At 48.0% G+C, this 23358-nt stretch overlaps 1 protein-coding gene across 1 annotated transcript in view; it reads right to left on the minus strand.

Moving 5' to 3' along the window:
* The window catches only part of LOC143793495 (uncharacterized), a 47690-nt gene extending 25289 nt beyond the window's left edge, over positions 1-22401 (minus strand). Inside the window, exons 1-8 of the mRNA XM_077280512.1 lie at positions 22286-22401; positions 21628-21774; positions 21132-21311; positions 18895-19018; positions 5605-5702; positions 5448-5526; positions 5245-5342; positions 5005-5122 (exon numbers count right to left, since the gene is read on the minus strand). Of these exons, the coding sequence (XP_077136627.1) occupies positions 5005-5122; positions 5245-5342; positions 5448-5526; positions 5605-5702; positions 18895-19018; positions 21132-21311; positions 21628-21717 (787 nt within the window). The 5' untranslated portion in view covers positions 21718-21774; positions 22286-22401. The remainder of the gene's footprint in view (positions 1-5004; positions 5123-5244; positions 5343-5447; positions 5527-5604; positions 5703-18894; positions 19019-21131; positions 21312-21627; positions 21775-22285) is intronic.
* Between the last annotated feature and the right edge of the window lie 957 nt (positions 22402-23358).

Here is a 23358-nt window from a genome sequence, read left to right on the forward strand (position 1 = left end):
TTCCCATTAGCCATAGATTGTAATGCCCGACCCAGTTCCTCCTCCGTAATGGGAGTCTCCAAGCTCTCTCTATCCACATCACTCAACCTCGGAAGCGCCAGTCCTTCAAGAAACGCCACTGTGTCTCCTGCCGATTCGTCTACCCGAGAGGAATATAGGTCAGCGTAAAAGTCTGCAAAGACCCCCAGAATCTCCAAATTTTCTGAGACAATCCTACCATTCCCAGAAGTCAGAGCGTGAACAAACGAAGTATTCCTTTGAGCAGAAGCCACCAGCGACAGCATGTGACCGACAGTCTCACCTTCCTGATAATACGCCAGTTTCTGAAACTCCCGCTTCCTTTCTGCCTTTTCCAGCAAAACTTTTTCCAGGTGATTCTGAGCTGCCTTTAATCTGTTCCCAGCTTCAGGGGTACCCAATGTCACCATCTCATCCTCGGCTGCCCTCAGCCCATCAATCGCTGTCCTCTCTGCCTCTCTCGTCCTCTGTTTATATCTACTAATATCTCTAAACAGTAGTCCTCTCAAGTACGCCTTCATAGCTTCCCACACGGTAAGAACATCTGCACTCCCATCATTCAACACAAAAAATTCCTCCAACTCCTGTTTTATCTTATCTAAATCTATACTGTGCAGCCAGTTAGGGTGAAACTTCCACTCTCTCCTGCCCACAGCCCGCGTTCCCACCAGTCCTAAACTCCACTTCAAATCAGACTATGGTCCGAGAGAGCCCTGGGTAAATATCGAACATCCACCACCATAGTATCCAACAGACAATTGCCCAGCGCCAGATCAATTCTTGATAGAGTACCATGATCCGGTGAATAACATGAATACCCCCTTTCCCCAACATGTCTAACTCTCCATAGGTCAGTCATACCAACTTCGCGAATATAAGTCCCAAACGTAGTAATATGTCCCACTGTCCTGTTCTGGGGATTTTTATTTTTATCCCAAAATTCATCACATGTTATTAAGGTCCCCTATGATTAGAAAAGGTATCGGGCCTCGGCGTTCCACCCATTCCAACACCTCCCTAATTTTCTTACTTGAGTACGGGGGCGGAATGTACATTGCTGCTATACACATCAATACTCCATTTATTTTACATTGCACCACCACATACTGACCATCCACATCCACCCGTACCGTCACCTCTTCATACTGCACTCCCACGGGTACCAACACCGACACACCCCTAGAATACGCAGAGAAGATGGAGTGGTATGCCTTCTGTATCCAGCATCTCTTTAATACATCCACTTTTTCATGCACCAAATGCATTTCCAACAGACATATCATTGAGACCCTCTGCTCTCGAACATACTGTAGACTCGCCGCCTGCCGGGTCCCATCCGCAAGGCCTCTCACATTCCAACTCAATATTTTAGTGTGGCCCCCCATCCTGTGGCTCATCATCCTTCATAGCAACCTCATTTTCAAATTTGAGCTGTCTAATCCCTCCCACCCCCCCATCAACCCCGAACTTACCCCCCTAACCCATCCAATACCAAAAATTCTACCTCTTATCAAGAGTGGGGCTCCATCGCCCATTGTGAACGCTCTCCCTTGCTTTACCCTCTCCACCCGCCTCCCGCTGCCAAAGCAAACAGAATTTCCCACAATTTTTGTTTTCAGAACAATCCAACTTATATACATATGTAGAGAAACTTCAAATCAAACTTGCAGTACCCCGCAGAACCCTCCTCCCCCATATTTATTAACCGTTGCTGCCCTCTTTGGCCGTACACTCAATATGGCCTGGCACATTCCTCAACAATTGCTCAACCATCTGGCAAATATGCCATTAAGTGCATATCCCTCCTTCAACGACAGAGAAATATCTCCCATCTGGATCCCCATAAAATGTCAATCGCCTTTTCCCTTGAGTTTTTTAGCATTAGTATCAATCCACTGGGTAGCATCCTCTGGTGTCAGGAAAAAGTGGGTCTTATCAAAAGCCACCTCTCAGCTTTGCGGGGAACAGCATAGAGTATTGCACTCCCAATTCCCTCAGTCGTCTCTTGACCCCAGTGAACTTCATCCGTTGTTTCTGAACTGCAGCAGAATAATCCGGGTAAATGGCAATCTTTTGACCTCCAGCCGTCAGATCCTCCATTTCTCTAGCCTTTCTGAGGATAATGTCTCTGTCCCTGTAGTTCAGTATTTTGGCATGGTACGGGGATTCGCTCCTGGGGCAGGGGGCTGCGGCGGGACCCTATGAGCTCTTTCAACAGCAAAAACTTTTGTCAGCACTGCGCCCCCAATTTTCTCCAGCAGCCAGCTTTCAACAAACTCTGTGGGGTTTCTCCCCTCAGTCTTTTCAGGCAGCCCCACTCTACGTATATTATTTCTTCTGGATCTGTTTTCCAGATCCTCATTTTTGGCAGCGAGCTCTGATATTGCTTGGGCAAACTTTTTCTCCGCTTTTTGCAGCTTAACTATATGATCTTCTGCCGTGCTCACCTTCTCCTCCACTGCTCCCATACGTCTGTCCATCTTTTGCAGGGCTGCATTAATTTGTGCTGTGTCCCCTTTTACCTCCTGCATCTGCAGGGTCAGGGAATTCAGGGACTGCTGGCACGATGAGATCAACGCAATAACATCTCTGAGGGTCGGCTCCTCTTCCTGCATCAAACCTTCAGATCCCCCTTTTGCCCCCGCCATGCTGCCTCTCTCCTTCCCCCTCTGTACCTCATGCTTTGCGGCCAGGACTGTATCCACCTCCTCCTTATCAGCTCCAGCTCCGGTTCCTTGCTCTGCCTCCTCCACAGCCTCCACTCTGGCATATTGCTGGAGCTTCGCCGCCACTTCCATACGTCTATGGCATGCGGCGTTTTCTTTATCAGCTTGCTCTCTGACCTCGGCGCCATCTTGGCTGGCTCCTGCATCGCCAGCTCCCGCGTCTTTCTGCCGCCGCCTGGTCATCTCTTCCACTGTCGGATCCACCGCTCTGCACTGTACAATTCCCCCAACCCTCAACCAGCCGGTAAGAAGCCGAAAAGCCCAGCCCACGGTGTCTGCACAGGATAAATCACTCTTTAGCAGCCGGAGCGCTCTGCTATGCGACCGCTCACATGGCCAGCTAGGACACGCCCCAACGAGCAATACTCTGTACTCCTCTTAGACCTGTCCTCTGCTTTCGACACAGTTGACAACTGCCTCCTACTACAGATCCTCTCCTCCTTTGGCATCAAAGACATCGCCCTATCCTAGATCTCCTCGTACCTTTCCAACCGCACATTCAGCATTTCCCACTTCCACACTACCTTCCCATCCCACCCCCTCTCTGTTGGAGTCCCCCAAGGCTCTGTTCTAGGACCCCTACTCGTCTCAATCTATACACTTGGCCTGGGACAACTCATAAAGTCCCATGGATTCCAGTACCACCTTTATGCTGATGACACTCAGATCTACCTTTCTGGACCAGACGTCACCTCCCTGCTGTCCAGAATCCCGGAGTGTCTATCAGCCATATCCTCCTTCTCCTCTCGCTTCCTCAAACTCAATGTGGACAAATTTGAACTCATCATCTTTCCTCCATCTCATAGATCTTCCATACCTGACCAATTTATCACAATTAACGACATCACGCTTTCCCCCGTACTGGAAGTCCGCTGCCTCAGAGTAACTTGACTCTGTCCTGTCCTTCAAACTGCACATCCAAGTTCTTTCCATCTCCTGTCGCCTCCAGCTCAAAAATATCTCCAGAATTCGTCCTTTCCTCAACCGTCAATCTACTAAAAATACTTGTACATGCCCTCATCATCTCCCGCCTGGACTACTGCAACATCACTGGCTCCCATTCCCTCAGCGTATCCAGTTCAAATTACTAATACTGACCTACAAAGCCAACCATAACCTGTCTCCTCCATATATCTCTGAACTAATCTCCCGATATCTTCCCTCACATAATCTCCTGTCCTCCCAAGACCTCCTTCTCTCCTCCACACTTATTCATTCCTCACCCAACCGCCTCCAAGACTTCTCCCGAATATCCCCCATCCTCTGGAATTTTTTGCCCCAACACGTCCGACTAGCAACCACATTCAGATCCTTCAGACGGAACCTGAAAACCCACCTCTTCAGGAAAGCCGACAGTCTGCACTGACCCCACTGCCTCCTCACCACTACCGGAGCTACCGCCTCACCACCACCGGAGCTCCTGCAACCCTCAACCTATTGTATCCTTCCCCACGATCCTGTAGAATGTAAGTCCCCAAGGGCAGGGTCCTCGCCCCTCTGTATCAGTCTGTCATTGTAAGTTTACTGTAAGTGATATCTGTAATTTGTATGTAACCCCTTCTCATATACATCACCATGGAATCAATGGAGCTATATAAATAAATATTAATACATGAGATTTGAGCTGGCTTATTGCTAAATAAAATGTACTTACAAAAATGAAGGTTCTTAGCACATAAATTGGCCAATTCATGTGTGCCCATCAACCACGGCAGGGTGACCTACCTATGGGTCCCTAAGTTAGTAATTATCAAACATGACTCCCCCAGGCTACAAGCCTACATTTTACATGGGTTGCAAGCCAGGACACCAGCCTCAGTGTAGGAGGCAAACACAGGTGACAGGTAGGACAACTCTACATGTGACATGTGTCGTCAATCATGAGCACCAGGCAGAAGCTGCTGCATCACCAACATTGATAGGACAGAGAGATTCATATCCTGTAACACAAGCTCAGTCATTTATATGGCAGCACAGGACTTGTGGAAGAAAAATATGGACAGAAAGGATAGAATTAATATGAACAAAGGTAAAGGAAAACTAAATCTGTGCTTCCTAAATCATGAAGAAGAGGTGTGAGGGCGGCCCCGTTATTCATCGGTGCACCGCCGGACTCCACAGGAGCAGCCGCGCCATCACCGGACGCTTCTGCTGTGATGTGGACAGCGGATAAAGCTTCAATGAAGTGGAGACTCCTCACACGCCGGACATTACTACACACCAGTCATTATCACCATCATCACCCGCCGGTCATTATTACCTGTGGAAACCTCTCCCAGAATCTCCTCCTTCCCGTCACTCACACACGGCTGATCCCCCCTCGTCATCGCTTCTTCTTCTGTCTCATCCTTCACTTTATTCTTAGTCGGATCTTCCTCCTGATATATCAGATGTAACAATCAGCACAATACAAGAAAACACCAAAATCTGTGACCTCTATGACCTAAATCAGAAATGTCCCCCCATATACAGATCCAGTACAGGGCTCAGCACCGTCTACCTGATGATCCTCCGGGATGTTGTGCTTCTCCTCCGGACAGTCCTGGGGATACAGAGGACGGGGACATCTCTCTGGTGGATTTCTCCTCCTGGATCCATCTGTGGAGACACACAGTGATGGAACAGATTGTGCCATGTGATGATGAGATGATGGGAGTAGTAGTAGGTGACCACAGAACAGACATGACTGTCTCCCCTCCTCACCCTGCTGATCGGCCCATATTGCGATCGCCTCTTGTCCTCCATGTATAACTGCAACCTTAATGTCAATCAGATCTTCACCCTAAAAAGTAAAATGTAAGATGAGCTCAGGTCCCATCACTTCATGGTCAGATGTTGTGGGGGCTTCAGTGTCATCTACCTGATGATCCTCTGGGACGTTGTGATTCTCCTCCGGACAGTCCTGGGGATACAGAGGACGGGGACATCTCTCTGGTGGATTTCTCCTCCTGGATCCATCTGTGGAGACACACAGACTGAATACATGAACCGGTAATTCTACGTTCAGCGTGTTGTGGGGAGCCCCGGGCACACAGCGGTTACTGCCTATCAATGTGCAGAAAGGACAACTAGAGAGCAGGCACCGGGGTCATGGGCGCTTACTGATGCACACGGGGAGCCGAGGAGAGATTGTCTGGTCAGATTCCACAGAATAGCCCCATAATACATATTCATCTGAACAAACATCCCATTAACCCCTTCAGCCTCGGTCTGTTTTCACCTTCCCATCCAGGTAAATTTTACAATTCTGACCAGCGTCACTTTATGAGGTAATAACTCTGGAGCTTCTATAAATCCCGGTGATTCTGAGATTGTTTTATTCGTGACACTTTGTACTTTACGTTACTGGTAAATTTAGGTTAATATGATTTGCGTTTATTTATGAAAATTTGACAAAAAAAAAAACAAAACCTGACAATTTCGGAATTTTCAAAAACTTAAATTTTATGCCCTTTAACCCCTACACGCCACGTCAATTTTCCATTTTTTCTTCACTGTATTGCAAGAGCCATAACTTTTTATTTTTCCGTCCCCATAGCAGTATGAGGGCTTGTTTTTTGCGGGACGAGTTGTATTTTTGGTTGGGGCCATTCATTTTATCATGTGATTTACTGGAAAGTAGGAAGACTAGAAAGTAGAAAGTAGGAATTCTAAGTGCTTTGAAATTGCAAAAAAAAAAAATATTTAAAATCTTTGGGGTAATTTTTATTGATCATGTTCACTATACAGTAAAACAGACCTAGCACTATGATTCTCCAGGTCAGTACAAGTAACAAACACCAAACATCAATAGGCTTTTTCTTATTTAAGTGGTAAAAAAAAAATTACAAATACATTGAAAAAAAAATAAAATCTCTTTCTTGGGTCGCCATTTCCCAAGAACTGTAACAGTTTCACTTTTTGGGATCTGGGGTGGGTGAGGGATTATGTTTTGTGCCGAGCTGAGAATTTTAATGATGCCACTGTGGGGTAGATACGATGTTTTGTCCACCTCTTATTTATTTATTTTTTTCTTATTACGCCGTTTACCGATCGGATTAATTTACTATTTTGATAGATTGGACTTTTAAGAACGTAGCAATAGCAAATGTTTATTATTTATATATTTTTAATTGTTTTATTTTTAATGGGTCACACTATGACAGTCATTCGGTAAGAAAACTGTCCCTGTCCTGGGGCACTCTTGAAGGTAGAGAGGCCTGGGTCTCCGACCGCACTGTTCTCCTGTTATACCCTAAGCTGTCCCCTCTCCCTCCCCCCTGAGGCCCAGGACAGAATGCTAGTGTATCAACACATAAGAGACGGTGGTAACAGAAAGCAACAAACATACACTCACCAAAGGTAGAGACGTATAAAGGGAAGGATAGGAATGTACCAACCAAATGGGAATGGGACAATGAGGAAAGCATAGACTCAAAAACAGCAACAATCTCCAGTAGCAACAACGATCTACAATTCAGCATAACGTCTCCAAGGAGCTAAGAAGCAAATGTTTTACCGTAAGGAAGAGAAGGTATAGAAGTTTTTATAGGGAGGGGTAATGACCAGATCAGAAGCAGATGAAATGGAGCTGTATGTTTCTGACCAGCATAAAAAGGGTCGTTAACCTCTTCAGCACCAAAGGAAACCAAATCCATTTACTATGGGACATAAACACAGGCTAAATGGAAGATTTGCGATTAATACTACGTAGTAATCTTCTAACCCCCGATCTCCCAGGAGGACGTTACAGGGGGTGATTTGAACATGTGTTTTATTTTTTTTCAAATTTTTAAAAACGTTTTTCTTCTACTTGATATAATAGTTCCCTTAAGGTGACTGGGAGCTGCGATCATCTGATCACTTGTGTGATGTACACCATGTTCCAAATTATTATGCAAATTGGATTTAAGTGTCATAAAGATTTAATTGTTTTGTTTTTCAAATCAACTCGTGGATGGTATTGTGTCTCAGGGCTCAATGGATCACTGAAATCAATCTTAAACACATGTGATCGTTAGTTTTCTAGGTGATTCTAATTAAAGGAATACTACTTAAAAATGATGTTCCACATAATTAAGCAGGTCACAGGTTTCAAGCAATATGGGAAGTAAAAAGGATCTCTCTGCTGCTGAAAAGCGTTAAGTAGTGCAATGCCTTGGACAAGGTATGAAAACATTAGATATTTCATGAAAACTTATGAGTGATCATCATATTGTGAAGAGATTTGTGACTGAAACAGAGCACAGACAGATTTCAGGCAAATAAAGGCATAATGAGGAAGATTTCTGCCAGACAAATTCATTGGATTAAGAGAGCAGCTGCCAAAATACCATTACAAAGCAGCAAACAGATATTTGAAGCTGCTGGTGCCTCTGGAGTCCCTCGAACCTCAAGGTGTAGGATCCTTCAAAGGCTTGCTGTGGTGCATAAACCTACTATTCGGCCACCCTTAAACAGTGTTCACAAGCAGAAACGGTTGTATTGGGCCCAGACATACATGAAGACTAATTTCCATACAGGCTTGTTTACTGATAAGTGTTGAGCAACCCTGGATGGTCCAGATGGATGGAGTAGTGGATGGTTGGTGGATGGCACAATGTCCGCACAAGGCTGCAACGTCAGCGAGGAGGTGGAGGAGTCATGTTTTGGGCCGGAATCATGGGGAAACAGCTGGTAGGGCCCTTTAAGGTTCCTGAAGGTGTGAAAATGACCTCTGCAAAGTATATAGAGTTTCTGACTGACAACTTTCTTCCATGGTATAAAAAGCAGAAATGTGCCTTCAGGAGCAAAATAATCTTCATGCTGACAATGCACCATCTCATGCTGCAAAGAAAACCTCTGAGTCATTGGCTGCTATGGGCATAAAAGGAGATAAACTCATGGTGTGGCCACCATCTTCCCCTGACCTCAACCCTATAGAGAACCTTTGGAGGATCATCAAGCAAAAGATCTATGAGGGTGGGAGGCCGTTCACATCAAAACAGCAGCTCTGGGAGGCAAAGAAATACAAGCAGAAACTCTCCAAAAACCCACAAGTTCAATGGATGCAAGAATTGTGAAGGTGACATCAAAGAAGGCTCCTATGTTACATGTAACTTGGCCTGTTAGGAGGTTTCGGAGTTAAATAGCTTTTTTGTTCAGTGAATGTGACCTCCTAATGCTGCAAATTCCACAAATGAGACTTTTCAGTTCTTTATATCAAATGTGTAGAAATTCTACTGTGCCTAATAATTTGGAACAGTGCATTGTGGGGTTTTATTCATTTTGGAGATTATACTGTTATCATTGGGAGGTTTCTCCAATAAAATTCGATGTATAATCTAACGGGTGATGACTGTTATTAGACTGACTGTCATTTGCACCGACCATTTAGGAAAATCCCAGAAAAATATTATTTGCATAATAATTTGGAACATGGTGTATAGTGAAAATCACAATCTCCTATGAACGCCGGCCATGGACTGTATCTCACAGGAGGATTGTAATGACGGGCACGCGGGGCTTCAGGAGACAGCCTATGACAACCCACTGGCACCCCGCGATCATGTCATGGGCGCTCCGATGGGTGGAAAGACGCCCCCCTCCTCCCAGCGCTGGTTAAATACAGCTGTCAGATTTACAGCGGAATTTGACAGGTTAAGAGTTGCTGGTGGAGCTCAGTTCCACTTGTAGCTTTCAGAGGCACAAGATGATCAGCCATAATCTGCCGGGAAAGTTGCAGGCTCAGCGTGCGAGCCCGCATCAAAGTCAGGGAGCCGGCATATAAATATGTAATACTAAGCAATCCCCCCTCCATGAGTTGGGAGGCTGTGAGTGGCGTCTCATCAGTATCTTGCACCTGTGCTGGCGACATCTTTACTACATGGGTTTGCTGCGCCCTGTAGTGCATTTGTTAGGAGGTTAGAAGGGTTAAACGTTTATCAGCAATTTCTCAACAAAACTCATAAAACCAATTCTTTTAGGGGGCCGCGTCACAATTCAATTATATTTTCCAAAACAAATATATGGGCACACAGTCCCTGTGGAGAACCATTTCCCTACATCCTTATCCTCCCATAACTGTTAGCCTTCAGTTATTATAGGATATTAATCTAAATGTGTTTTTATTTATAGTGCCTATATGTGAACAAGGCTCGGGAGGAGCAGAAACGTCGTATATGGAAAAAGTCACAGTTATTCCCCAGTTACAATTATTCCTGTAAAATTTCTCTTTAATTTGGATGAAATATTTTGAACATCTGAAAATAAAAGTGAAAAGAATATCAACCAATGAGAGAGCTATGTCTTTAAAAATCAAAATTTAGTTTTAGACCCAGATTTTATATTTTCACACAAGTGGGTAAAAATGGCACCAAAATTTGTCCCACGATTTCTACTGAACGTGGCAATACCCCATATGTGGCTGTACAGTGCTACTTAGCCATGCGGAGAGACTCAGGGGGGACGGGGAGCGCTATTTGCCTCCTGGAGTAGATTGTCCTAGAAGTTTGCAGACTCCATATACAGAGCCCCTAATCGCAAGAGCAGAATCCCCCCTCAAGTGACCCCATTTTGGAAACTATACCCCTTGGGAATTTATCTACAGGTGTAGCAGCGATTTTGACTCCATGGGTGTTTTCCAGAAACAAGCAGCAATGAATGTTGCCGAGTGAAAATTGCAAACTGCCGTTGTAGTGACCGGGACGCTGCAGTGACCAGTACGTTGTAGTGACCAGTTCGTTGTAGTGACCAGTACGTTGCAGTCAGCAGTACATTATGCCCAGCCCGTGCTACTGGAGGCATGCACCCAAAAGTTTGGCATTTCTGTAGTGATGAGAATCTGCCTAACGTGGATGCAATAAGTGGTTAGGCACACGGGGGCTCAGAAGGGAGGGGGGGTATATGGATTTGAGAGCGGAGAATTTGCTGAATTTCTTTTGGAGGGTGAGGAGCCATTTCGCTTTTCCAGAGCCTTTGTGCTACCAGTAACGTGGAAGCCCCCTATATTTCCGTTAACAGATGATGGACCTGAGTGGGGACTTGCTTTTTTTGTGGATTGAGTTGCAGCTTTTATTGGGAACATTTTACATAACATTTATGATCACATTTATCCTGTGCTCTACGCTGAGCACTTACTTTGTGGTTTCCATCTAAATCTCTGAGTGACGTGACAGGTGAAACCCCGGAGGGATCCATTCACTATGAGGCAGCAGAGTTACTCTGGGCTCAGTCTGGCCTCTGTTCAGTGGTATCCTTCTTTACAGAAGTGCAAAAAACTGTGGTCGACAGCACTTTTATGAAATCCTAAAAAGACAGACACCGCCAGATCACAGGATCTATGGCGTCCGTAGTGCCTCCATCTGCCTCATTATAGGGGATCTTCAAACGGAGGCTCCGTCTGAATCACGTATTTCGACATTTACACAGAAACCCTGGTGTAAGAGTTCAGCGCAGAGCGCAGGATAAATGTGCGCCGAGCCTTACTGCGATCTTTGGGAGGCAGAATAAAAAAAAAAAAAATCAACAGTAGGAGAAGAATTGGTTTTGTTTATTTTTTACACCGTTCCTCGTGCGGTATAAGTGATTAGGCGACTTTATTCATCAGGTCGGTGCGATTACAGCGATATCAGATTTATAGCGAGTTTTTATGTTTGGCTGCCGTAACACACTAAAAAACAGTTTTTTGTTGCAAAAACTAATTTTTGCATCACATTTTGAGAGCTATAATTTTTCCATGTTTGGGCCCACAGAGTCATGTGAGGTCTTGCTTTTTTGTGGGACGAGTTGACGTTTTTATTGGCACCATTTTCGGGCACATGACATTTTTTGATCACTTTCTATTCTGATTTTAGGGAGACAGAATGACCAAAAACCACCAATTCAGGAATTAATTTCATTTTTTTATTTAGTTTTTTTTTTTTAAATATTTTTACACATTTAAAAAAGTTTTACTTCTATTTATTTCTTTTTTTTTTTTTTTTACTTTGTCCCACTATAGGACAATCATTTTTTTCAGGCTGAGCACTTGTATAGCATGGAGATGCAGCAGCATACCCATGCTGCAGAAACTATCAGCTCTGCACTGACAGAGAAACTTGCTCATCAGGCACTGGGGATGATCAGCAAGTTTCCTAGGTCTGGTGATCCGGATGATGTCATGACGAGATCGGGTCACCATGGCAACGATCGAGACCCCACGTCACACTGCAGGGTCTCCAATACAAAGGCAGAGGGGCTGTCAATCCTCAGCCATCTCCCAAAATGCTACTACTGGCAAATAGTGCCGGGTGTCTGCAGTCAGAATCAGCTGACAACCGGCGGTGATCGCCCGCGCACCCCCCGTGTGTGCAGATCGCAATGATGGAATAATCTGTCCCTGGTCAAATAGGTCCAGGACACATGGGCGGAATATTACGTCAGATGTCAGAAAGGGGTTAAATGATCTCTTGATGGCGATCAGCCAGTAACAACCAATAAACCAATTGGAACAAAAAGCCGGATTACTCACCGGTAATGCTCTTTTAATGAGTCCACGACAGCACCCCACATGAGAGAGAGGGATCCGCCCCATAGGAACAGGAAACCTACAGAATAAAAGGAGGCGGTCCCCTCTCCCCCTCAGTTTAGTTTACAGAGTACAAAAAGGGAACCACCAAAGCTTTAGTATTAATTCTTATTCAGCAAAATATCTTAAACTCTATACAACCATTATTTGTGAATTTAAAAGGAAGAGCTGTGCATAACTTAGGGAGGGTAGTAAATGGGTGCTGTCGTGGACTCATTAAAAGAGCATTACCGGTGAGTAATCCGGCTTTTTACCCTTCGCCACGACAGCACCCCACATGAGAGATTTTCAGAGATTCATTATTTGGGTGGGATTACTGTATTAAGAACAGCTCTACCAAAGGTCAGATCAGAAGATGTAGATAGATCAAGTCTATAATGGTTGTAAAAGGTAGAAGGTGTAGACCAAGTTGCGGCCTTACATATTAAATGGATCGGTACGTCCGCTTGTTCCGCCCAGGAGGAAGCCATGGCTCGTGTCGAGTGCGCTTTAATACCCGCTGGAGGAATCTCGCCTTTTGATGTATAGGCCAAGCAGATAGCATCTCTGATCCATCGAGATATGGTAGCTCTCGTGACCCCATGTCCTTTCTTGTGGCCCTGAAAGGAGATAAACAGAGCCCTACTCTCCCTCCATGTCTGACACCTTTCTATATAGGTCAGGATGGCTCTTCTGACATCTAAGGTGTGGAATTTATGCTCTTCTGGAGTTACAGGTGGATCAAAAAAGGAAGGGAGAAATATCTCTTGGGACCTGTGGTAGGTGGACGCTACCTTAGGGAGGTATGAGGGGTCTGGTTTTAGGACTATCCGATCCTGGAATATCAGTAAGAAGGGTGGGTCTACTGATAGGGCCTGGATGTCGCTAACCCGTCTAGCTGAGGTTAGGGCTACCAAGAGGGCTACTTTATATGTCAGGATTTTTAAAGGTATTGAATCTAGTGGCTCAAATGGGGAGCTAGTTAAAGCCTCTAGCACTAGATTTAAATCCCACGGGGGTAGACGGGGGATATGGACCGGTTTACTACGTTCACAAGATTTTATGAATCTGGAGATCCACCTATTAGCTGCTATATTGCATCCATATAGGGCTCCTAATGCCGAGACCTGAACTCTCAAGGTATTTACAGATAATCCTAACTCTCGGCCTTTCTGCAAGAACTCTAAAATAGGTGTGATTGGAACTTGCTTAGTGAACGGTACTGCGTGAAAGTCTAAAAATTTATTCCACACCCTACTATATATTAGGGTGGTAGATCTTTTCCTGCTCAATAAGAGGGTGTTAACTAGTTCTGCTGAGAACCCTCTTGATCTTAGTAGTTGCCTCTCAAATTCCACGCCGTCAAGTGAAGACCTTTCACTTGCGGGTGGAAAAAGGGGCCTTGGGACAGCAGTTCCTTGTCTGATGGGAGGATCCATGGATCGCATAGGCACATGGTCTGGAGACAAGAGAACCATGGTCTTTTCGGCCAGAATGGTGCAATGAGGATCACTCTTGCTTGTTCTCTCCTGATTTTTCTGATCACTAGAGGAATCAGAGACATTGGAGGAAAGGCATATGCCAGCTGGAACCTCCAAGGATGGTGGAGAGAGTCCAACATATCTGGGTGATCCATGACGTTCAGGGAAGCGAACCTTTTTACTTGCCGGTTGTCTCTTGTGGCAAATAGGTCGATTTGTGGTATCCCCCATGACTCTGTTATCACACTGAATATGGATCTGTTTAAGGTCCATTCCCCTTGACGTAGCTCGTTTCGGCTGAGGTAGTCTGCCCTGATGTTTTCTACACCTCTGATATGCAGGGCTGTTAGGGATGTTAGATGAGTCTCTGCCAGCTGAAAGATGTCTGCAGCTATGGTCATTAGACTTCCTGATCTTGTGCCACCCTGACGATTCACATATGCCACTGTGGTGGAATTGTCCGAGTAAATTCTTACATCTGCTCCTTGAATCTGCGGAAGAAAGTGATTTAAGGCACATTCTACCGCTTTTAACTCCTTCCAATTGGAGGAACATGACAATTCTGCCTGGTCCCAAGTATCTTGGGCCAGACTGTTTTTCATATGTGCTCCCCACCCAATAGGGCTGGCGTCAGTGGTAATTATTTTAGACGGGTCTATTATCCATGGCACACCCTCTGAGAGGTGGTCCATGTCTAGCCACCAGGATAGTGATTCTAAGACATCTTTGGAAAGAGTTATTTTGCTTTCTAGATGTCCGTTTTTACCCTGAGCCGACAATACCTCATACTGTAATTGACGAGTATGAAATTGTGCCCATGGTACAGCAGGGATACATGATGATAATGACCCCAGTAAGGACATGCTCTTCCTTAGTGTCATGTAGGGGTTGCGTATTGCGTCTGATACCCTTGATTGTATAGTCAGTTTCTTTGCCTGGGGGAGGAAGCATCTCTGACTTACTGAGTCTAGCTGGATTCCTAGAAATGTCTGGACGGTTTCTGGATTCAGCCGGGATTTTTCGAAGTTGATGATCCAACCTAACTCCTGTAGGGACGAGATCGTGTTAGATAGACGAGTTTTACACTGAAGCATGGAATTTCCCACCACTAGAAAGTCATCTAGGTAGGGTATTATCAAGGTATCTTGTTGACGTAGATGAGCCATTACTTCTAATATCACCTTAGTGAAGATGCGGGGAGCCATAGAAAGCCCAAATGGCATTGCAACATACTGAAAGTGACGAACCTGTCCTTCCAGGATGACTACTACCCTTAGATACTTTTGATGTTCCGGATGTATGGGAAGATGATAATAAGCATCCTTTAAGTCTATTCCGGCCATGACACACCTAGGAAACAAGAGTTTTATGGTTGAACTAATAGATTCCATTTTGAAGGTATGATTACGCAGGAAGGCATTTAACCTCTTGAGGTTTATGATGGTTCTAAATGAACCATCAGGCTTATTGATCAAGAATAAAGGGGAATAGAACCCCTCCCTTCTTGGTCTTGGGGAACTTCTATCAGGACTTTTTTAGACAGAAGAGATAGGATCTCTGATTCCAGAGCCCTTTGTTGGTCTTGACCTTTTGGAGATGTTACTATAAAGGAATCCCAAGGGATTCGCTCAAATTCCAATTTTAGGCCGTATTGTACAATGTCCAGAATCCACTGGCTGGATGTTATTTGTTCCCATCTGGGGAAGAAGAATTTCAATCTGCTGCCTACTTCCTGGTTAGCGGTATTTGCGTTTCGGGTTATGGGACCCGCTAAAAAAGGCACCTTTTTGCTTCGGGTCCTTCGATTCCCATCGCTCCCTTTGTTCGAACGGCTTGTTCCTGGTAAAGGGACGTCTTTTGAAGGCTCTCCTGTAGGATGGAAGATACTGGTTAGGGAAGCCTTTTTTCCTTTCACCTGCTTTACTTAGGAGCTCATCCAGTGCTTTTCCGAAAAGGAACTCACCCTGGCAGGGGATCGCACAAAGTTTTGCTTTGGCCTGTGCGTCCCCTTTCCAGTTCTTTAGCCAGAGTGCTCGCCGGGCTGTGTTCACTAGGCCGGCTGACCTGGCTGCTAGGCGTAGCGAGTCCACAGAGGCATCAGCCAGGAATGCTACTGCTTCTTTGATTAGAGGGAATTTCGGCAGGATTGACTCTCTCGAAGTTCTACCTCTAATCTGTTCCTCCAATTGCTCCATCCACACTAGCAGTGACCTTGCAGTGCAGGTGCTGGATATGGCGGGTCTGAACGCCCCCGTGTTGGCTTCCCACGACCTTTTTAGTAAAGCTTCCGCTTTACGATCCAGCGGGTCTGTCAGGACTCCTGAATCTTCCACCGGTAAGACCGACTGTTTGGTTGTGGAGGCTACAGCGGCATCCACCTTCGGCACCTTTGACCAGGTATTTAGTTCCTCGTCACTGAAGGGATAGCGTCTTTTAGAGGATGATGGTAGAAAACCTCTATTTTGCTTATCCCACTCTTTTTTTACTATTTCTTTAATAGTTTTTATGACGGGGAAGGACCTACGTTTTTTCTGTCCTAACCCCGCGAACATGATGTCCTGAGCCGTTTTACTTCCTTTCTCCTCTGAGCACCCCATCGTGCTTCTGACCGATTTTATTAAATTGTCCACACTGCTGTTGGGAAGACAAAGTCCTCCTTCAGCCTCGGATGAGCTCGGCTGGGATTCCGCTTCGTCTGAGGATATACATACGTCCTCTGACTGTGAACTGCCCGGAGATTTGGACCTACTAGGCTGACGGGTACTGGTAGTACTAGTCTGCGCCAACCCCTGCATTTCTTCCCGGATTATAGCTCGGACATCTGACGGAGTCATTATGTTTTCCTGTCGTAAGGTCTGCATGATACACTCCGAACATAGTTTTTTGACATAATCATCCGGGAGGGGCTGTGTACATAAAGCACATTCCTTGTGCTTGGACTTGTGTGTCCTTTTCTTAGTCTAGAGGAAGGATACAGGAGGAACATATATCAGCATATAGGAAGAGACTCTTTCAAAAACTCACCCAGTGAAGCTGACAGGTACCGGTTCTGGAGGCGGATTTCGTTTGGTGGTAGAACCCTTCCCTGGAGGTCGATCACCACTCTTTGTGCTGCTCCTAGCGCTCCTCTCCTTGCTAGGAGAACGCTGTTGCACTGCGGGCAAGTGCGCATCGTCGGCCGGTGAAGCCATCTTACACACACCGGCCCGACGCTAGCGCTGCATTTTTAAAACTGCCGCCCATTCTCCTGCCTCCCCGGACCAACCCGGAAGTGCTCCAGCGACTTCCGGGTTAGACGCGCCGCTCTTACTCACCATGCGGCGGCTAGGGATATTAAGCCGGCCGCTGCAGCGCGCGCGTCCTCACGGTGCCGGGCGGACCCACGGTGACCGGACCCGGACCGTGGATGTTTGCCAGACGAGGGGGGAGGCTGCAAGCAGGGGCTCCCCCGCCGCTGCTTCTGGAACCGCAGCCCCTGCCGTTCCCACAGACACCGACGCAGGCGGGTGCATGGCCCAGGGATCCTCTTCATCTGTAGGTAAGCCGGGTCCCTGTAGGAACAGGAAACCTAAACTGAGGGGGAGAGGGGACCGCCTCCTTTTATTCTGTAGGTTTCCTGTTCCTATGGGGCGGATCCCTCTCTCTCATGTGGGGTGCTGTCGTGGCGAAGGGTAAAAAGGGTTAATAAACAGGCGACGCAGCGATCACCCCATCTATTGTCACTGGTGCCCTCTCAGACATTACCAATCATAGTCTGCCACATTTTATTTTTAGGCAACTTTATTGGTAACATGCAGTGATTGGCGGCTCAGAATAGACTGGCCAATCACAGCGATGGCAGACATGGCGAGGTGGGACAGTCCCCGGTAATGACGTGCAGGGTTGGTCTGCTGCCAGAAACAGCAGCCATCTTTAATCCATCACCATGTGATTCAGCGTGATGACCGGAACATGTACGACGCATCTGGGAAGAGGAAATTATTTCCCATGGGGCATTGCATGGCCTGTAACGCTCCGTGCTGTGAACTAACGCGCTCCTCAAAGAGGAACATGACCGCCTGTAGCCGATGTCCCCAACCTTTCAGGCCTTGACAGCTACATTCAGCTCCTGCCCCACTCACAGTAGTGACTCCCAGAGCCCTCTGTTACCGGGATAATCACAGCCACGGCCGTGTGCCAAGCTCCAGGGTTTCCCGTCTTACCCTCATTCAGATCTTCTCTTCAGCACTACCCCCAACAGTCATCATCTAGAGATCTACTCTTAATAGTGTGTAGCTACATCTGGTGCTAAAGCAGTAAGCCGGCAGAACAGCAGCGAACCCACATCACAGGCCGGCGAGCCACAGGAGGCTCTGGAGCTACAGGTTGGGGACCCCTGACCTACAGGGAGGAGTGCGCGGTGATCCGACCTTCTCCTCCAGTACGGAGAGTTCTGGCTTCTACACCTGCAGAGCGAGTGGTGAACAGACGCGGAGGCCGGAGAACGGCTGGAAAGCCTCCATGTCAGACTGACGGGTGATCGGCTCCACCACGTCCCATCTTTATGTCAGGACAGCGACTCGAGTTTACAGGTCTGAGGGACGGTCCGGTGCCGATATTTATCCAGGACTTTGTGCACAGAACGGAGAAAGTGATTTGTCACAAAGAAGAAGAAGAGAGAGAATGAAGGAGAAGACCAAGGAAGGAGACAAGTGTCAGCCAAGAGGGAGGAGCCGGACGCCGACCACGACTGATGACAACATTGAGCCGATTCTGAGGGACGGACGAGCGACAGCGGATTAGGGGGAAAATCACCTGTAAATTAACCCCGACTCTGCTGAGTAACAATCCACAACAGACTTAGGGAAACAAAGAACTCACAGGAGAGAACGGACAGAAGGACAGGACATCTGCAGAGAAAATGTGACCGATGCTCTAAGGAAGGAGAAAGATTCTGAAAGAAGCCGCCGAGAACGAAGACTCAAGACTGATGAAGACGAGACGACAGCGGAGAAACCGCGACTCACAGATCAGAAGGAAATAATCAGGGAAATGAAAGCTGTTGTCAGACGGAGAAAATGTAGAGAAAACAAGAGCAAGTCTGGAGAAAACTCATCTATTATAGGACGACGCCGGAGAGACGTCATCACATCCACCGGAGCCAACAAGGAGCCTCGCTTCTCACCTCGTGGTGTAAGAGGCCGGAGCTCCTCCATCATCACATCCTGGTACCGATCCTGGTGTCCTTCTAGATACTCCCACTCCTCCATGGAGAGATAGACAGCGACGTCCTGACACCTTATAGGAACCTGACAACAGCGACACCGTCATCACCCAGAATCCTCCAGTGCTGTATAATGTCCCAGCAGTGACCTCTCTGGTCATCACCCACAATCCTCCAGTGCTGTATAATGTCCCAGCAGTCACCTCTTCGCTCATCACCCAGAATCCTCCAGTGCTGTATAATGTCCCAGCAGTCACCTCTCCGCTCATCACCCAGAATCCTCCAGTGCTGTATAATGTCCCAGCAGTCACCTCTCCGCTCATCACCCAGAATCCTCCAGTCCTGTATAATGTCCCAGCAGTCACCTCTCCGCTCATCCCCCAGAATCCTCCAGTCCTGTATAATGTCCCAGCAGTCACCTCTCCGCTCATCACCCAGAATCCTCCAGTCCTGTATAATGTCCCAGCAGTCAACTCTCCGCTCATCCCCCAGAATCCTCCAGTGCTGTATAATGTCCCAGTAGTCACCTCTCCACTCATCACCCAGAATGCTCCAGTCCTGTATAATGTCCCAGCAGTCACCTCTCCACTCATCACCCAGAATCCTCCAGTCCTGTATAATGTCCCAGCAGTCACCTCTCCGCTCATCACCCAGAATCCTCCAGCGCTTTATAACATCCCAGCAGTCACCTCTCCGCTCATCACCCAGAATCCTCCAGTCCTGTATGTCCCAGCAGTCACCTCTCTGCTCATCACCCAGAATCCTCCAGTGCTGTATAATGTCCCAGTAGTCACCTCTCCGCTCATTACCCAGAATCCTCCAGTCCTGTATAATGTCCCAGCAGTCACCTCTCCGCTCATCACCCAGAATCCCCCAGTGCTGTATAATGTCCCAGTAGTCACCTCTCCGCTCATTACCCAGAATCCTCCAGTCCTGTATAATGTCCCAGCAGTCACCTCTCCGCTCATCACCCAGAATCCTCCAGTGCTGTATAATGTCCCAGCAGTCACCTCTCCAGTCATCACCCAGAATCCTCCAGTCCTGTATAATGTCCCAGCAGTCACCTCTCCGCTCATCACCCAGAATCCTCCAGTCCTGTATAATGTCCCAGCAGTCACCTCTCCGCTCATCACCCAGAATCCTCCAGTCCTGTATAATGTCCCAGCAGTCACCTCTCCACTCATCACCCAGAATCCTCCAGTGCTGTATAATGTCCCAGCAGTCACCTCTCCAGTCATCACCCAGAATCCTCCAGTCCTGTATAATGTCCCAGCAGTCACCTCTCCGCTCATCACCCAGAATCCTCCAGTCCAGTATGATGTCCCAGCAGTCACCTCTCCCCTCATCACCCAGAATCCTCCAGTCCTGTATAATGTCCCAGCAGTCACCTCTCCACTCATCACCCAGAATCCTCCAGTGCTGTATAATGTCCCAGCAGTCACCTCTCCGCTCATCACCCAGAATCCTCCAGTCCTGTATAATGTCCCAGCAGTCACCTCTCCCCTCATCACCCAGAATCCTCCAGTCCTGTATAATGTCCCAGCAGTCACCTCTCCCCTCATCACCCAGAATCCTCCAGTGCTGTATAATGTCCCAGCAGCCACCTTTCCGCTCATCACCCAGAATCCTCCAGTCCTGTATAATGTCCCAGCAGTCACCTCTCCCCTCATCACCCAGAATCCTCCAGTCCTGTATAATGTCCCAGCAGTCACCTCTCCCCTCATCACCCAGAATCCCCCAGTCCTGTATAATGTCCCAGCAGTCACCTCTCCGCTCATCACCCAGAATCCTCCAGTGTTGTATAATGTCCCAGCAGTCACCTCTCCGCTCATCACCCAGAATCCTCCAGTCCTGTATAATGTCCCAGCAGTCACCTCTCCGCTCATCACCCAGAATCCTCCAGTCCTGTATAATGTCCCAGCAGTCACCTCTCCGCTCATCACCCAGAATCCTCCAGTGTTGTATAATGTCCCAGCAGTCACCTCTCCGCTCATCACCCAGAATCCTCCAGTGTTGTATAATGTCCCAGCAGTCACCTCTCTGCTCATCACCCAGAATCCCCCTGTGCTGTATAATGTCCCAGCAGTCACCTCTCTGCTCATCACCCAGAATCCTCCAGTCCTGTATAATGTCCCAGCAGTCACCTCTCCGCTCATCACCCAGAATCCTCCAGTCCTGTATAATGTCCCAGCAGTCACCTCTCCGCTCAGCAGCTCAATCATCTTGTTGCTGAGCTCCAGGATCTTCTTGTTCCTCTCATGTAGCAGGGAGTGCGGGGGAGGCTCTGTGATGGGGCCCGGGCTCCGCCCTCCTGACTCCTGGAGATGGATGATGGGAGTCACACCGTCCCCCGGTGTCTTCCTCACTATTGTGTAATCCTGTGTATGGAGAGAGACACTTAGGGAGAAGATTCCTTCCCGACTCCAGATCTGACAATCAGTAGAAATCCCGGGATCAATAACCGTCTCCAGTAATCTGGGGCCATAACCGGGAATATTATTCCCCTCCGGACAGACATCCCGGCCCCTCTACAGCTCTTATAGGGAATCCCCATGACAACTCCTCCGGGCAGAGAGCTCCACACAATCACTGCTCTTACAGGAAAGAATCCTTCTCTCTATTCTGGATTTCCTCCTCCCGATGTCGGACTTGTCACAGAACACAATAAAGCTGATAGAAATGTAGAGGAGTTACCTCTCCGCTCAGCAGGGAGACGATCTCCAGGGCCAAGTGGAATAATCTTCTGGTGGTCTCATCCCTGTCCTCGTCCATCCTCGGGGTCATTCAGGAGGAGGAGGGATGAGCACTGGATCAGCTGGAGGGATCTCGTCCTGCCGGCGTCTTCATGATGAAGGAGAAGATGGAAATCACAGGGGACGAGAGAACGACAATCACTAAATTCTGCCAAATATCAACATTTATCAGGAGGAAAAGCCACAAAACTCCACCGCGGCCTCCTCCGCCGATCTGACCGCTCATCATCAGCCTCGTAGGAGGAAGACGGTCACCGAGGTAACTACACCGCCAGGAGAGGACGGTCACCGTGGTAACTACACAGCCTGGAGAGGACGGTCACTGTGGTAACTACACTGCTAGCAGAGGACGGTCACCATGGTAACTAAACAGCCAGCAGAGGACGGTCACCGTGGTAACTACACCCCCAGCGGGGACCGTGAGATGAGGAGCAGACGCTGCACATCCCCCATACAATGCTGCCCGTCCCCAACACTGAGGAGCCGCAGTCACAGGGAGCAGGAGCCTCCACAGGAACAGCTCTGATCTCACCCCACACTCTCCTCTCACAGATTTACCACAAGCACCAAAACTCCACCAAACCCTCCTGTAATCTCACCGGAATGGCGGGAAATCTGCTGCTGGCTGACACCAGAGAACACGAGCTGCACACAACCAGGACGGAGCTGCTGCACTGAGAGCTGAAGGACCTGTGGTGACGTCACCGTCATGTGACCAGAGGGCGGGGCTCAGGAGAAGTGGTGAAGGACCTGTAGTGACGTCACTGCCATGTGATCAGGGGGCGGGGCTCAGGGGGGAAAGTGGTGACGTCAAAGTCATGTGATCGGGGGGCGGGGCTCAGGAGAGAAGTGGTGAAGGACCTGTGGTGACGTCACCGTCATGTGATCATGGGGCGGGGCTCAGGAGAGAAGTGGTGAAGGACCTGTGGTGACGTCACCGTCATGTGATCAGGGGGCGGGGCTGAAGAGAGAAGAGGTGAAGGCTGATGATCCGGTCATGTGACCATCATGACGTCACCACAGCTCCTCCCTCTCTGGTTCTGGCTCCTCCTCCGCTGTAGATGAGACGGTCAGTGCTGAGGTCGCAATTCATCATACAACATCGCAGTTTCTGGAGCGAGGAGTCTCTCAGTGCAGCAGCTCCGTCCTGGTTGTGTGCAGCTCGTGTTCTCTGGTGTCAGCCAGCAGCAGATTTCCCGCCATTCCGGTGAGATTACAGGAGGGTTTGGTGGAGTTTTGGTGCTTGTGGTAAATCTGTGAGAGGAGAGTGTGGGGTGAGATCAGAGCTGTTCCTGTGGAGGCTCCTGCTCCATGTGACTGCGGCTCCTCAGTGTTGGGGACGGGCAGCATTGTATGGGGGGTGTGCAGCGTCTGCTCCTCATCTCACGGCCCCCGCTGGTGGTGTAGTTACCATGGTGACCGTCCTCTCCTGGCGGTGTAGTTACCACGGTGACCGTCCTCTGCTGGAGGTGTAGTTACCATGGTGACCGTCCTCTGCTGGAGGTGTAGTTACCATGGTGACCGTCCTCCTCCTACGAGGCTGATAATGAGCGGTCAGATCGGCGGAGGAGGCCGCGGTGGAGTTTTGTGGCTTTTCCTCCTGATAAATGTTGATATTTGGCAGAATTTAGTGATTGTCGTTCTCTCGTCCCCTGTGATTTCCATCTTCTCC

Source organism: Ranitomeya variabilis, chromosome 1, assembly GCF_051348905.1.
Source record: "Ranitomeya variabilis isolate aRanVar5 chromosome 1, aRanVar5.hap1, whole genome shotgun sequence".
Lineage (NCBI taxonomy): Eukaryota > Metazoa > Chordata > Amphibia > Anura > Dendrobatidae > Ranitomeya > Ranitomeya variabilis.